The sequence below is a fragment of the Macaca fascicularis genome, chromosome 9 (assembly GCF_037993035.2).
Source record: "Macaca fascicularis isolate 582-1 chromosome 9, T2T-MFA8v1.1".
In the NCBI taxonomy this organism is placed as follows: Eukaryota; Metazoa; Chordata; class Mammalia; order Primates; family Cercopithecidae; genus Macaca; species Macaca fascicularis.
In genome coordinates this window covers 142412032-142427299 of record NC_088383.1, presented here as the reverse complement: position 1 = coordinate 142427299, position 15268 = coordinate 142412032, and the positions used below count along the sequence as shown (strand labels likewise).

At 61.6% G+C, this 15268-nt stretch overlaps 2 protein-coding genes and 1 pseudogene across 8 annotated transcripts; 2 read left to right on the top strand and 1 right to left on the bottom strand.

Annotated features, from left to right (window-relative positions):
- The first annotated feature begins 278 nt into the window (after positions 1-278).
- FUOM (fucose mutarotase) lies at positions 279-3275 on the top strand. Of its 4 annotated transcripts, none has more exons than XM_005566791.4 (6): positions 279-375; positions 1026-1094; positions 1260-1330; positions 1536-1634; positions 2459-2532; positions 2981-3275. In XM_005566791.4, the coding sequence occupies exons 1-6, from the start codon at positions 291-293 to the stop codon at positions 3045-3047; spliced, it is 465 nt and encodes a 154-aa protein (XP_005566848.1). In that variant the 5' UTR covers positions 279-290; the 3' UTR covers positions 3048-3275. The 4 variants fall into 4 exon arrangements, with proteins under 4 accessions (XP_005566848.1, XP_005566849.3, XP_073859242.1 ...); XM_005566792.4 differs by having other exon boundaries at positions 2953-3275; XM_074003141.1 differs by lacking the exon at positions 1536-1634.
- Positions 3276-5770: 2495 nt separating this feature from the next.
- On the bottom strand, positions 5771-11870 carry PRAP1 (proline rich acidic protein 1). Of its 4 annotated transcripts, none has more exons than XM_015456902.4 (5): positions 11778-11870; positions 8582-8648; positions 7082-7122; positions 6366-6499; positions 5771-6259 (listed from the first exon to the last, which is right to left on the bottom strand). In XM_015456902.4, the coding sequence occupies exons 1-5, from the start codon at positions 11783-11785 to the stop codon at positions 6054-6056; spliced, it is 456 nt and encodes a 151-aa protein (XP_015312388.3). In that variant the 5' UTR covers positions 11786-11870; the 3' UTR covers positions 5771-6053. The 4 variants fall into 4 exon arrangements, with proteins under 4 accessions (XP_015312388.3, XP_015312390.3, XP_015312389.3 ...); XM_015456904.4 differs by having other exon boundaries at positions 6393-6499; XM_015456903.4 differs by having other exon boundaries at positions 6366-6496.
- Positions 11871-14345: 2475 nt separating this feature from the next.
- Positions 14346-14848, top strand: LOC123566882 (barrier-to-autointegration factor pseudogene; annotated as a pseudogene).
- The last annotated feature ends 420 nt before the right edge of the window (positions 14849-15268 follow it).

Here is a 15268-nt window from a genome sequence, read left to right as displayed (position 1 = left end):
CCTGGCGAGGGGCCTGTGGGTTGGGTGGGTGTTGCCCCCACGCCCCGACTCAGCCCGAGTGTCCCCAGTTCCCGGGGCTCCCCACCCTTCCAAGAGCCGTAAGCGGACCCCAGCCCCGAACCCTAGCCCCGGCGGATCCCCAAGCCCCAAGCCCCAAACCCGGGACCCAAAATCTCCGTCCTCCCCACAAACCCCGCCCTCCGTGTAAAGCCCCGCCCCGGCCCGTAAACCCCGCCCTCCCCGCAAGGCCCCGCCCCGCCCCAGGCCCCGCCCGCCCCGTCCGCCAGGCCATGGTGGCGCTGAAGGGTGTCCCCGCGCTGCTGTCCCCCGAGCTGCTCTACGCGCTGGCGCGCATGGGGCACGGGGACGAGATCGGTGAGCGCAGCGGGCCGGGGCCTCGGGGACCACGCCGGGGCAGGCAGGCGGGCGAGGCTTGCGCGGGGACCCCCGGGCCGAGAAGGGCCGGGTCCTGGGGTGCGGGCGTCGCTCGGGCCTCCCTGGCTTCCCCCGCGTTCTTTAGGGAACCGCGACCTCGTGGGGCTCTGGGCGGGGCCGGCCGGAGCTTTTCCCCGAGTCCCTCCCCAGACGGCCCGAGAGCCGCCGCGTCTGGGCTGCGCCCGAGGGTTCGGCGCTTTTTCTTCTTCTGGGGCCTGGGGTCCCGGGGCGGGGCTGGGTGGCCGGGGGCCTGGTCCGGGCATCGCGGGCGGCTGCGCGTCCTCTGGCCCCTGGGGAGGCGGCCGGGTCCGGGTCGGCCCCCTGGCCTGGGCAGCACCCGACAGCCTGGCGGGCAGCTGTTGACGCCTCTCCGCCTCCCAGACGGGGACCTTGCCCTCCCCACCTCCCCGCCTCCCCGCCTGGCTTCCAGCCCTGCAGACTGACTGCGGCCGGCGGTGGGGGCGCCCAACCGGCTGACCTGAGACCCCTTGTGGCCACGATCTGCCGCCGTGACTGGGTGGGAGGATGGGCGGCGCCGACCCGAGGGCAGGGATAGGTGCTGACCACGCGCTGTCCTCCCGGCTGTTTAGTTCTTGCGGACTTGAACTTCCCGGCCTCCTCCATCTGCCAGTGTGGGCCCCTGGAGATCCGTGCAGACGGTGAGCGAGCCCCAGGTCCCCCAGGGCAGGGCGGGCGGGTGAGCAGTGCCCCTGTCTCTGAGGCTCCTCTGTGGCCTGTGGTGGCCCCAAGTCCATGCTTGCAGTGTGGAGGGTGCAGGCGGGCAGGCGGGCTGGAGACTGAGTGCCGCCCCCTCTGCCCTCCAGGCCTGGGCATCCCGCCGCTCCTGGAGGCTCTGCTGAAGCTGCTCCCCCTGGACACCTATGTGGAGAGTCCGGTGAGGGCTGAGTCGCCCCTGCACCCTGCTGCTCCGCGCCTCGGTTTCCCCTTTTGCGGGCTTCATAGGGCCCACCTGCCTTGGAGTGGGGGGGAGAAGCCATGTGTCCCCAAGGGGCCCTGATCCTCACCAGGGGAGTCCTGAATGGTCACCTGACCAGGAAGGCTGGCAGCACCCAGGGCCCCAGAGCTGACCCTCCCTCTAGGCTGCAGTCATGGAGCTGGTGCCCAGCGACAAGGAGAGGGGCCTGCAGACCCCGGTGTGGACGGAGTACGAGTCCATTCTACACAGGGCCGGCTGCACGGTGAGCCTGCAGCCCCAATTGTGGGGAAAGGGCCAGGGACCCTCTGTCTCCTGGAGGCTCAATGGGAGCCAAAGACAGGGTCCCAAGCTCTGTCCTCAAGCGGTCTCCCACCCATCACCCTGAGAACCCCGGACCACTGGGCGCTCCCTCACCAGCCGGGTGGAAGAGGTGCACATGGGCAGTGTGGCCCCTCTTCCTCTGCCCCCGAGCTTTCCACCTGCCCCCCAACTCCGCCCAGGATCCTGACCTGCTGGGGCGAGGTGGGAGGGGTCCTCACCCACCACAGCCTGTGAGTGAAGCCTGGAGGACGCGGGATGCCTGGCCTCCACCTCCTCAGTCTCCCCTGGGGGAGTACCCCCTGGTCCCAGGTCTCTCGCCCCATCCTGGCTATGGTTGGTCAGAGGCCTAGCCCCCTCCTCACCTTGCCCTGCAAGGGGACAGGCCCATTCTCCCGGGCAACCCACTGGCAGGTCTCGGGCAGGGCCTCCATAAGGGGAGGCCAGGGTCTCTCGTCCTGGGCAGGGGACCCCCTAGGACAGCTGGCAAGGGCTTGACAGTCTGCTGAGCTGGCTGGGTGGTCCCAGGCCAGGCAGAAACCAAGCATGGCAGGTTCCTCATCCACAATGTCCTGGGGCCCCCATCCTAGGCCTCAGGAGCCAGAGGCTGAGTGACCCTGGGGCCCCTGCAGAGGGAGAGCCCAAGAAATGGAACTCAGGGGCCCCACTTCCTGGTGCCCTCCCTACTTGGGGCCCTGGGGAGTCCAGGGCTGGCCCATGAGGGTTTCTGGACAGGGTTTCCTCCAACCCAGCCATTTTGTCTTCCAGAGAGCCCTGGCAAAGTTAGAGAGGTTCGAGTTTTATGAGCGGGCTAAGAAGGCTTTTGCTGTTGTGGCAACAGGGTGAGTTCCAGCTGACTCAGACCTGTCCCCATCCCCACCAGGGCCCTAGGAGCTGCCCCCGTCCCCACCGGGCCCTCAGGAGCTGCCCCCGTCCCCACCGGGCCCTCAGGAGCTGCCCCCGTCCCCACCGGGCCCTCAGGAGCTGCCCCCGTCCCCACCGGGCCCTCAGGAGCTGTCCCCGTCCCCACCGGGCCCTCAGGAGCTGCCCCCGTCCCCACCGGAGCCTCAGGAGCTGCCCCTACCCTCTTCTCAGCTTCTGCCTGGCTGAGGCTAGATGTCCCACAGAGTGGAGAGACCAGGGAGGAATTTGGGGGGCAGGGCCCCCATTTGCCTGAGCATCAAGTGGGTGAAGGTGGACGGGGTCTGCTCCGTCCCCCAGAGGCTGGAGAAAGGTCTCAGCACCCTGGCCCTGCCGCCCAGCTTAGTGCTGGGCTTGGCTCCTCTGCAGGGAGACGGCCCTCTACGGAAACCTCATCCTCAAGAAGGGGGTGCTTGCCCTCAGCCCCCTGCTGTAGGCCTGGTGAAGACCACCTGGGCCGGAAGAGGAATTGGGGGCACCCTGAGCTCCGGTACCACCACTCACAACAGGCCTCCCAGCAGCAGCCCCAGACCTGGGCCCTGGCCAGGGCTCTAGGGGGCCGGCAGTCATGGGGTGGGCCCTGCCAATTGGTACAAATGTCCCTGATTTGTGAAAATGATGGAAAAACGTAGTCGCCGATAAACGTTCAGTCTAAAGGTTTTAATTCTGTTGTCACTCAGGCTTGTTTGGTGCTGAGCTCAAGGGAGGCTGCTGGCTCCAGAGAGGGCCCCCCATGTACCCTTGATAAAACGTTGAGTGCGAAATCAGGCCTGGGGCCTGGGGTCTGCATGGGTGCCTGGGGCCCTGGGGGCTGGGCGGGTGCCTGGGGCCTGGGGACACCAAGGGCTGGATGGGGGCAGTGGCTGCCCTGGAGGCCTTGAGGGGGTGAAGGCTCTGCCACAGCCTCTGGGCTGCGGACACTAAGGGGATTCTTCACCCAGGTCCGTTCTTTCCGCCCAGCAGGAGGGCAGGTGGCAGGGGCTGGCCTGGACACTTCGGGAGGAACTGTGGGAGCTCTGTTGAGGGAGGTGCCGGCTGGAGAGGCCTGGGTGTGGGCCATGCCCTGTGCTTGTGGCAGTAGGTGGCTGCCTGCTGGAAGCCTCACTTGCCCTGGCAGGCAGGGGAGGTAAAGGACACGAGGTCATTTGGAGCCCAGTGCCGGGCAGAGGTGGGATGCAGGGGGCTCCTGAAAGGGGGTGCCTGGAGGCTTCCCTATGGGATGCTTGGACTGGTCTCCAAGGATGGGGAAGAATAACCACCCGCTACTTTCCAGACCCTGGGCCTCACCCCAGGACCCTCCCCCTGCTCCCCAGAACTTGCCTCAGTGACAGGTACAGGAGGAAGATGGGGCAGGGCTGGAGTTTGATGGACCAAGGGCAGGAGTGGGGATGACAGGGGCTCCCCCAGGGCCAGGGGCTGGTGTCCCCGGGGTTCCAGGGGGCAAGTCCCAGGGTCCCAGACCCACACTCCGGACCACAGGAGAACCTTGGGAGTGCAGGCAAGCCCCCCTCAGCTGAGATCTGGCTCCAAGTCTGGGGAAGGGATCCTGTCTGGGCTTCACTGTAGGCTCTGGGGACCTGTCCGCCTGCTGCCCCCAAATGGCAGCCAAGGCCTTCTCCATGCTCACTAGCAGTCAGCCTTGGCCCCATGGGCCTTGCGCTTGCCTGGCCAGCCACTGCCCGTCTCCAGACCCCATGGCCACGTTGTGGTCTGACATCAGAAGTGTGCAAGCTGATTGCACACACCCTCGCCCATCCCGTTTCAGCCCCACAGATGGGCCTCTGGGGCTAGGGTGCCCTCTCTAGCATTTTATGTAAATGAAACCATATATGAGCAAACTAATGAAATCATGAGAAAAAACAAAGTAATGGGCAAAACAAAATAAAGTCAAGATAGCTTTAAAAAAAAAAAAAAGCCACAAACACCAGCTTGGGCTCTCTAGGGCCAGACCCTCCTGCGATCCCGGAGATCCAGGGTCTTCTCCCTGCCTGGGGCCCCGGGAGTGGGGAAGGAGCTGCCCAGACCTCCGCCCTGAGCGTGTTGATCCCTCAATGCCCTCCCACCCCATGTTCTTATCAGGATGACAGGGGAAGCTGCCAAGAGGGAGACGGGGAGCCCAGCTCTGGCCCTTTCAGGACAGAACCTCAAAGGTCACTGGCCTCTCCAGCTCATCCGTAAGCCAGGGTAACAGCTCTTACACTGTGGGACGCCATGGGGCACCCTTGGGCAGTTACTCTCAGCTGTTTGTGTCCTGGGAGAGCAGGGGACTTGCCGGCAGTGCAGGGAGCTCTTCCGCACCTGGGCAAACCCTCGGCCCCCTGAGTGGCCGCACAAGCGCTGAGCATGGCAGGATGGAGGTTTGGGTGGCCTCTCTCCCTTGCTCTGTTGTGTCTTAGCTGCTGGAGCTGGCAAATGTGTGTGGCTCAGCCCCAGGCTTGGCACCGGGTACTTCTCTCTCACCATAGGGATGAGATCGCCATGCAGGAACCCCACCCATATTTGCATGTGCCCAGGACACGTGGCGTGTGAGTGACTGCAGCAGCCTGGACCTGCGCTGCAGCATTGGGCCTGCTGGGCCAGGCAGGGCAGGATGGGCACCCAGAGTGGGAGCTGCACAGAACGTCAGGAGGGCAGAAAGACCACGTCCTGGGCCTGGGTCTGCCCCCCTCACCTGAGACCTGTGCACTTTCCACCTGAGCACATGCCCGTCCGTCCAGCTGGGCCCTGAGCCCCAGGCACTCGGCCTCCCTCCTCCCCTGGCCCTGTCTCAGGCCCCTGCTGTGGGGAGCCCAGGGTGAGCTCTTTCCCGGCTGAGACTGGTCCCACGGGTGCCCTCTGGTCCCAGCCCCTAACTGCTGCCACACCCCTCAGCATCCCGGTATACAAGGAGGGGGCCTGGGGGTAGTGCAACGTTCTGGGAGCCAGGGGTCACCTGGGCCTTGTGCAGCCCTTACTTCTCCTGGGCAGAGCAGGCTGGGCCCTGGTCACCGGTCCTCCAGGGCATGTGGCCTCCTGCCTGTTTGCAGGGGTTTATTATTTATTATTTATTTTTTTGAGACGAAGTCTTGCTCTGTTGCCCAGCCTGGAGTGCAATGGCGCGATCTCAGCTCAGTGCAACCTCCCCCTCCCAGATTCAAGCGATTCTCCTGACTCAGCCTCCCAAGTAGCTGGGATTACAGGCGCCTGGCACCATACCCAGCTAATTTTTGTATTTTTAGTAGAGACGGGATTTCACCATGTTGCCCAGGCTGGTCTGGAGCTCCTGATTTCAGGTGATCCGCCCACCTCAGCCTCCAAAAGTGCTGGGATTACAGGCGTGAGCCACCTCGCCCGGCCTGCTGGGGTTTATTTGCCTACCTCTGGCAGGGGGAGGGTAGGAAGGGTTCCAGTCCCAACAGCCTGGGCCGTGGGACAGGGAGGGGCAGTGGTGGCCCCTGGAGCCCTACTGGGGGTGGTACATGTGGTCTTGGTCTTCCTCCGGTCCCCGGAGCACCTGGCGATTTGGCATCACCCACAACCGAGGCCCCTCCTCGCCCTGGTCCTCCTCGGGCGGAGGGTGGTGCAGGCTGTCATGGTCGGGCTCAGGACCCTGCTGGGGGCTTAGGACATGGCCCAGGATGTCCTCGGTCTCCACTGAGGCCTTAATGCCTAGGGACAAGCAGATGAAGGGATAGCCTCAGTTTCTCTCCCGAGACCCTTGGTCTGTCCAAGCCAACCCCACGAGCAGGCTTTGCTGCTGTGGCCTCGTGCCCACCTGGAAGGATGGGGCCCCTGCCCTGACCTGGTGACTTCTCAGCGGTCAAGAGCTTCGGCTTCGGGACAGGGAGCAGCCCCACCAGCTGGTCGTCCTTCTCTGGAGGCTCCACCACACGGGCGCCCCAGGCCCTGCTGGCACAGTTCAGTCTTGTCCACACGCAGGTGGGGGAGGGGGACAGAACCCCCCGCAGGAGGGTGCCCACCATCCCGGGGCAGCCACTCCAGCCCCCACCACCAGCAGCCCCAGGACAAGCCCCTCTCTCAAGAGCCGCAGTGATGAGTGGCCCCCACAGTGCTCCCGGCCAGGCTTCCACACCACGTCCCTGGGCCACTGGGTGGGGGGCAGTGGTCAGAGCCTTGGTTGAGCAGCGTCCCAAAGACGTGGATGTGGGGAAACCTCAGGAGCCAAGACTGAGCCACCCTGGCTGCAGCCACCGGCCGTGGGGTACAAGCTGCCCTGGAGGCCGTGGGGAAGCTGAGTGGGGGACGCCCGGGAGCCCCAAGCCCTCTGGCTGTACTCTCTTCTCCCTGCACAGGGGCTGTTGACAGATCCCCATGAGGCTGAAGTGCCGCCTCCCTCCGAAAGCTGCTGGACAGGGTTCCCCTCTGCATCCTTCTCGTGCACTCCAGGTTCAGGAAAGGCCCAGAAGATCCGGCTGTAGCTTCAGGGAATGGCGGGGGAGGGGATGGGCAGGTGGGGCTGGGGGGACTTACTTCTCTGCCTCCTGCTCTGAGGGCCGGTGTTTGACGTGGACCTTGATAGGGAGAGTCACAGGTGTGGGCTCAGCCACAGTCCACACGGATGGAGGACACCTAGGGAGAGGCTGCTCCGAGGCCCACCTGGGGCTGCAGGGGTGGGGACAGGGCCAGCTCGGCACAGCCCGAGCGTCTCTAGTGGGTGTACCACTCTCGGGTGTCGGGATTGCAAGCCGGGAGTGAGGCTGCTGGCCTGTGCCCAGATGACCAGCTGGCCTGGAATTCTGGGCGGGCCTGGGGCGGCACAGGACTGGGATGTAACTGGCACGATATCCCCGACCACCCCACCCCAGCTGTCAGCGCACTGGCTGGTTTCTGAGGTGACTGGTTGGGGCTGTGTCTCCTCCCTGGCAGGTGCCTAGAGAAGGCGGTCAGCTGCTCCGAGCCCAGCTAACCTTAGTTGTCAGCTGCTCTAAGCCCAGCCACCCTCAGTGGGGCAAAGGACAAACAGGAGAGCAAAGCAGGTGACCCCAGTGGAGGACCAGTGACCCTGGGGAAGACCAGTGATCTCAGTGGAGGACCAGTGACCCTGGGGAGGACCAGTGATCTCAGCGGAGGACCAGTGACCCCGGGGAGGACCAGTGACCCCAGTAGAGGACCAGTGACCCTGGGGAGGACCAGTGACCCCGGGGAGGACCAGTGACCCCAGTAGAGGACCAGTGACCCCAGGGGAGGACCAGTGATCTCAGCGGAGGACCAATGACCCTGGGGAGGACCAGTGACCCCAGTAGAGGACCAGTGACCCCAGGGGAGGACCAGTGATCTCAGTGGAGGACCAGTGACCCCGGGGAGAACCAGTGATCTCAGCGGAGGACCAGTGACCCCAGGGGAGGACCAGTGACCCCGGGGAGGACCAGTGACCCCAGGGGAGGACCAGTGACCCCAGGGAGGACCAGTGACCCCGGAGAGGGCCAGTGACCCCAGGGGAGGACCAGCACCGTGGGAGGCCGTGCCCATGTTCCTGCGTCTCCAGTCAAGGAAGGCATGGACCTCCTTCCTCCTGATCCATGCCAGGTGTGCAAGACTGAGCGGTCTTGACATGGGCCAGGGAACAGGGCACATCCCCAGGCATAGTCCCAGCCAAGGACACCACTGTCAGCACAGACAGCACAGCTGAGCTGCCGGCACATGGAGTCACCTCTGGCCTTCAGGGCCCAGGTGAGCATCAAGGGGTGTCATCCAGGCCCTCCTCCACCTGAGATCACGTGGGTTCATCTGGCCCCACCTCCTCCACCTGGGTGTCCTGAGGCCTGTCCATCTGACCCCAGTGAAGGGAAGCCTGCCCCCTCCTCGTCCTCAGGTGCCCAGGCATCAAGAGTCATGAGCGCACCCGCGCCGCTCTCCTAGGCCAGCCTGGGGTTTGAAGACGGAAGAGGGGACCTTTGTCCACATCTCCTGCTGTGGGGGCAGAAGGTGACAACTGGAGTTGGTGGCCAGATGGGAGGGGCTCACACCTACCTTGGGTGCTGAGGCCGCACCTGCCTCCCATAGCAGCACAGCCACCAGGCTGGTGACCATGAGGACCCTGAGGGGGGCCAGAGAGGAAAGTGTGGGGTAGGGCAAGGGCCGAGCCTGGCCATCAGTCCCGCCTCCCCTGAACTCCAGGCAGCACCCAATGGGCAGCTGGGAGGCCTGGGCTGGGTTCTTCCTTGGGAGGGCAAGTGGTTTTACTGGACTCTGCTCACATGGGCCAACACACAGGCACAGAGCGGGGAGAAGCCCCAGGCCCACCTGCCTCCAGCCCCGCTCAGGCCAGAGCCCACAGCCCCAGCCCCAGACCCTGCTCCCCACAGTCTGGGCAGACCCCACTGTAGCAGGCACTGGTGGTTGGCTCGGAAACTCCAGAAGTTCTGCTGTGCCTTTCTGCCGCCCTCCACGTGGGGACCCGTGAACACACTTGCACACAGATTGGGGTATGGGAGGGTGTGGCACAGCGGGGGCCCACAACCCCATACCCATAGAGCCCTGAGGCTGCACACTGCCGCAGGCGGGCACCCGCTGTGTCCCAGAGCTGTGGGGCCACGGCTGGAGGGCTCGGGGTGCATGGCAGCACTGTTAGGCAGGCAGGCAGGGTGTCGGGTCTGTTTGGACACGGGACATGTGTGTTTGTGTATGTGGTGGGGGGTGTGCATATATGTTGTATGTGCACATGTGTTTTGTGGGTGTGGACTATGTGCATGGTGGGTGTGCGTGTATGCTGTGGGTGGTGTGTTTGGGTGTGTGTGCACCGTGTGCTTGAGTGTGCGTGGTGTGCGTGGTGGATGTGTATGTTGTGCATGGTGTGGAGTGTGTGGGTTTGGGAGTCCGTGTGCTGTGTGTATGTTATGTGTGTTGTGTGTGTGATGGATGCATGTGTATGTTGTGTGTGGTGTGGAGTGTGTAGGCTTGGGTGTGTGTGTGTGCTGTGTGCGTGCGTGTGCCTGGTAGATATGCATGTATCTTCTGTGTGGGGAGTGTGTGTGGTGTATGTGTAGTGGATGAATGTGTATGTTGTGTGTGGAGTGTGAGGGTTTGGGGATGTGTGTGCTGTGTGCATGCGTGTGCTTGTGTGTGTATTGGATCCGTATGTTGTGTGTGGTGTGGAGCGTGAGGGTTTAGGGGTGTATGTGTGCTGTGTGCATGCATGTGTGCGTGTGTGTGTGTTGGATGCATATGTATGTTGTGTCTGGTGTGGAGCATGAGGGTTTGGGGTGGGCGTGTGCTGTGTGCATGTGTGTGTGTGTGGTGTAGAGTGTGAGGGTTTGGGAGTATGTGTGTGCGTGCATGTGTGTGTGTGCGTGCACGTGTGTGTGCAGGCATGTGTGTGTGCGGGCGTGTGTGTGTGCGTGCGTATGTGGTGTGGTGTGGTGTAGAGTGAGGGTTTGGGAGTGTGTGTGTGTGCGGGTGTGTGTGTGCACGTGTGTGTGTGCGTGTGTGTGTGCACGTGTGGGTGGGCGTGTGTGGTGTGGTGTAGAGGGTTTGGGAGTGTGTGTGTGCGGGTGTGTGTGTGTGGACGTGTGTGTGTGCACGTGTGTGCGGGCATGTGTGGTGTGGTGCAGTCTTGTCTCTTCAGGCCCCTGTGGGGAGGCTTCTGTCTGGGGAGGCTTCGGTCTCTCAGGGTGGGGTGGTCTTGGGGGTGGGGTGAGGCTCTGGGTCTTTACGGGGCTCAGCATGGCTGCAGTCAAGGGTGCCTGGGGCTGGGCACGGTGGTTCACACCCATAATCCCAGAACTTTGGGAGGCCGAGGTGGGCAGATCACCTGAGGTCAGGAGTTTGAAACCAGCCTGGCCAACATGGCAAAACTCCGTCTCTACTGAAAATATGAAACTGCCGGGCGCGGTGGCTCACGCCTGTAATACCAGCACTTGGGGAGGCTGAGGCAACAGACCACTTGAGGTTAGACATTTGGAACCAGCCTGGCCAACATGGTGAAACCTCCTCTCTACTAAAAATACACACACACACACACAAAATTAGCCAGGCGTGGTGGCAGGTGCCTGTAATCCTAGCTACTTGGGAAGCTGAGGCCAGAGAATCGCTTGAACCTGGGAGGTGGAGGTTGCAGTAAGCCAAGATCGAGCCACTGCACTCACTCCAGCCTGGGCGACAGAGCGAGACTGTCTCAAAAAAAAAAAAAAAAAAAAAAAAAACACTTAGCTGGGGTGGTGGCACAAGCCTGTAATCCCAGCTACTTCTGCGGAGGCAGAAGAGTCAGTGTCTGGGACGCCCTACAGGCCTGGATTGCAGCTCCACAGGGACCTTTGCCCCTTCTCTGGGTGACTCAGCCACAATGGGAGGAGGTCAAAGGGCAGGGGGGATGCCCCAGACAGCCCGGGGTCGGGGCCTGGCCTGGTCTGGTTCGGGGGCCCTGCTTCTCCTCAGGACCCCCAGCTGGTTCTGATGCTGGGCAGGGGCTCTTGTCCGGGCATTGGACCCCACTCCCACTGCCGTGCTGCCTGGGCCACCCCTGGAGCCCACCTCCCCGACACACAGCCTGGGGGCCCAGAATTCAGGACACAGTAGCCCCTAGAACAATGGTTGGTGGTGACTGCCAAGCAGCCAGACTGTGGGACTCCGAGGGTCCCCTCTCCAGACAAATGGCTCTGGGCACCAAAGGGTCCCCACACCACCCAGAGGCCACCTCTCTACAAGGGAGAAACACCAGGAGAGGAGGGGCAGGGAGGGCCCTGGCTTAGAGGAGGAGGAAGAGGAGGAGGGCACCTCCACAGGAGGGGGGGACCCCCACAGAAGGAGGGGGAAGAGGGACACCCCCACAGAAGGAAGGTAGCCTCTGATTCCAGGGTCCAGCAGGAGCCCGGGTGTTTCCCTGAGCTCCAAATCACAGCCACGCCCTGGCCCCAGCCCCCTTCCTGTTGGGCAGTCACAGGCCTGCTGGTTTCAGCCTGGCACCACCCCCTTCCTTGTTCTGGGTGATTCTCCACCAGGCCAGGGGAACCAAGGGGCAAGGCACTGTCTCATGCGTTTGGAGCCCCAGAGGAGGTGGAGCCTGGTGGCAGACCCCAGACCCTCAGAGGGCCCCTCCTTCTCCCTCCCACCTGCACACTCCCCTGAACCAGGTCCCCGAGCGCAGCACGGCCGGGCCCCCTCTGGCTAAGGGCCAGGCCTCCAGGTTTGGGTGGGGTGGGGATCGGGGCTCAGGGATGGTGGGCATTACCTCCTCATGTCTGGGTCCCCGTCTCTGTGGAGAGAGTGCTCAGGGAGCTGCAGTGGCTGATCCCAGTATCTGGCACCCGGCCCAGCTCCTCCTGCCCAGGCCCAGGCTGCTTGGGGCTTTATTGCTGCCGCTTGGGGCGTGTCAGGACAGAGGTCGGAGTCAGGGATCCCATCCTGCGCAGCCCAAGTGACTGGCTCTGCAGCCGCCCGGCCCACTCGGGCCTGGATCTGAGTGGGGACACCCAGCTGCCCCCTCAGGGCCTGCCACACCTGACTGAGGAAGAAGTTTGCCTTTAAAAACCCGCTTGGTGGCCGGGCGCGGTGGCTCAGGCCTCTAATCCCAGCACTTTGGGAGGCTGAGGCAGGAGAATCGCTTGAACCTGGGAGGTGGAGGTTGCAGTGAGCCAAGATGGTGCCACTGCAGTCCAGCCTGGGCAGCAAAGAACGAAACTCCGTAAAAAAACAAAACAAAACAACAACAACAACAAAAACCTGCTTGTCATGAAGGCTGAACCGAGCTCACAGCCAAGGCAACTTGGAGGGGTGTCGCAGGCGGCTGTCCCCATGGAGGGGTGTCGTGGGCGGCTGTCCCCTTGGAAGGGTGTCGTGGGCGGCTGTCCCCATGGAGGGGTGTCGTGGGCGGCTGTCCCCATGGAGGGGTGTCGTGGGCGGCTGTCCCCATGGAGGGGTGTCGTGGGCGGCTGTCCCCATGGAGGGGTGTCGTGGGCGGCTGTCCCCATGGAGGGGTGTCGTGGGCGGCTGTCCCCACCTCGGCTGAAGTGCTTCCTTCCTCAGGTGGGCGTGACAAATCAATCCCCCATCCAGCCCCACCCCACCTGCCTGTCACACCGGCCCCTGCCCACCACCTGCGGCAGCACTGTACCAGCTCAGCTCCACCATCACGGAACCCTCACCCCCAACCCCACCACCTTCCCCACCCCTGCCAGGCGCTCCCACCAGTCCTTCCTTTCAGGCCACACCAGCCTGAGGAGTCTTACATGCTGTGTGGCTGAGGTCTGCCACTCCACGGGGCCCAGTGCCCTGATTGCCTTTTTTATGTTTTTATTTTTTTTTGAGACAGAGTCTCACTCCGTTGCCCAGGCTGGAGTGCGGTGGTGCAATCTCAGCTCACTGCAACCTCCGCCTCCCGGGTTCAAGTGATTCTCCTGCCTCAGCCTCCCGAGTAGCTGGGACTACAGACACGCACCACCGTGTCCAGCTAATTTTTGTATTTTTAATAGATACAAGGTTTCACCATGTTGCCCAGGCTGGTCTCGAACTCCTGACCTAAGTAATCCACCCATTTCAGGCTCCCAAAGTGCTGGGATTATAGGCGTGAGCCACCACACCTGGCCCTGACCACTGTCCTTAGCCATCCCTGGCACACCCTGTGAAACAAAAAAGATTCCAATCTTCCCCAACCCCACCCGACTGATGGACCTCCCTAGGCCAAGGGCATTCCAACGTTAACCTACAAACTAGTTCAGGCCACAGTGGGAAGTGGGGGTCTGACAGGCCTCATTGTACCCTCTCCTCCTTTTGGAATTCAGGCAAAACGGACCAGCATTAACATTAAAACAGAGACCTCAAGACTGAAAGAACAGACTCTTTAAGTCTGACAAGAAATAGTCCCTTTTATTGATTCTATCTGCATAAACTTGGTCTCCACAACGCCTTGTCTTAACCCTGACTTTCCCTGCTATTGATTCTAGGTCTTTAGACAATAACTTAACTCTTTTGACCAATTGTCAATTGGAAAATTACTGAATCCACCAATGACCTGGACACCCCCCGCCTTTCCGGACCAAACCAATGTACATCTCCCGTGTACTGAGTGATGTCTCGTGTCCCGAACGTGTATGAAACCAACTGCACCCCAACCCAAACCAGCTGCACCCCAACCCCTCGGGCCGCAGGTGTTCTCAGGATCTCCTGGGACGGCGTCATGGGCCTTCCTTCACTCATATTTGGCTCGGAATCACTCTCCAAGTATTTTACAGGATTTTACTCTTTTCCTCGACAGCCCCCAGTGGGCAGCTACTGTTGGGGGCTCTGAGCCCGCCGGCTGCAGGGTATGGGTTCCTCCCAGAGCTTCATGTGCAGACACAAGTGGGGGCAGTGCTTCCAAGCGGGTGGAGTGAGGGCCCTCAAGAACGGCCAACTCCGGGCTTTCCAGCGCGACCCGCAGCGTCTGAGCTGCTGAGGAGTGGTCACCCGAAGAGGCAGCTGGGCTTGGGTGAGAACAGACGTTCCCGGGGGCTTCTTGCTGGGGCTGTTCCTGAAACCACCTTTGCAGAAGCTATGATGGTGAATCTGACCTAACCGACTCCATCTTACTTCTAACCTCCAGCCTGTCCTTGTTCTTTCCTGGGTGCAGGTCACACAACTTTGGGAGGATCTTAGTTTACAGTTTAATGTTACAACAAAGATGAAAACAGCCCTTTCCTGAACAAACTCCCTTCCTGCCTGGGGACCAGACAGCCTTTACAAAACTAACACAGTAGCCACGAGATTGGAAATTATGGTTTAGGAAACTTCTAGTGGCTTGAGGTATCGGCGGGAGTGGCCAGGTGGCGGGAGGAACCGTTACGGGAACTGAAGTTGCCGATTAAGCCTGATCAAGATGCCAAGCTCCCAAAAGCACTGAGACTTCAGGGCAGAGCCCATGGGGGAAAAGCCAGTGGGGAGCCTGGCCGGGATGGGTGAAGTCCTGGGCAAGAAGCTGGAGGAAAGGGGCTTTGACAAGGCCTATGTTGTCCTTGGCCAGTTTCTGGTGCTGAGGAAAGATGAAAACCTGTTCCGAGAGTGGCCGAAGGACTCGTGGTGCCAACGCCAAGCAGTCCCGGGACTTCGGATGCCTTCGAGAGCATGTGACGCCTTCTTGTGATGCTCTCCGGGAAGCTCTCGATCCCCAGCCCTCATGCAGAGTTTACGGCTGAGCAGGGACTCCTCCCCTGTCCTCTGCAAAGGAAAAGATTGCTACTGTCACACTCACCTCCAACGTACTCTGGGATCTTTTGGGAGTTTTCTCCCCTAACCATTTCAACTTTTTTGGATTCTCGTTCTTGCAGGACTCCCACTTCCTTTTTCCCTTGCCAGTTGCCTGGCGACAGTTACCAGCTTTCCTGAATGGACTCCTGGCCCCGTTCTTCACCCCCACCCTCACTTTCAGTCCATTTGATACCATTTGGCTCTTTTTTGGCAGGACAGTCACTGTCCTTGTAAAGTTCTTTAGATCAAGAAAGTCAGTGGCTTTCATGAAAGAAAAAAAAGTAAAATAAAAAGGAAATTATGGTTTAGGAGTCAGGCAGCTGGAGGCCACGAGATTCTAAACCTCCCCAATTACTCTTAGGGAAAACGTCACTATTGTAAAACCTAAGATTGGTGCTCGAGACATTTTTCGGACTCTGAACTTGGTGGAACAGCTGGTGCCACCCAGATCCGTGAACCGGCTCATCTCGTCTTGTGGCCCCCACTTAGGAAGCACAAAAG

Coding starts and splice junctions, on each gene's coding strand:
- FUOM (XM_005566792.4), top strand. CDS start 291: ATGGTGGCGCTGAAGGGTGTCCCCGCGCTGCTGTCCCCCGAGCTGCTC. Junction 1,331..1,535: donor ACACCTATGTGGAGAGTCCG/GTGAGGGCTGAG, acceptor CCCTCCCTCTAG/GCTGCAGTCATGGAGCTGGT. Junction 1,635..2,458: donor TACACAGGGCCGGCTGCACG/GTGAGCCTGCAG, acceptor TTTGTCTTCCAG/AGAGCCCTGGCAAAGTTAGA.
- PRAP1 (XM_015456902.4), bottom strand. Junction 7,123..8,581: donor GTGCGGCCTCAGCACCCAAG/GTAGGTGTGAGC, acceptor CTCCCTATCAAG/GTCCACGTCAAACACCGGCC. Junction 6,500..7,081: donor TCAGAGCAGGAGGCAGAGAA/GTAAGTCCCCCC, acceptor GAACTGTGCCAG/CAGGGCCTGGGGCGCCCGTG.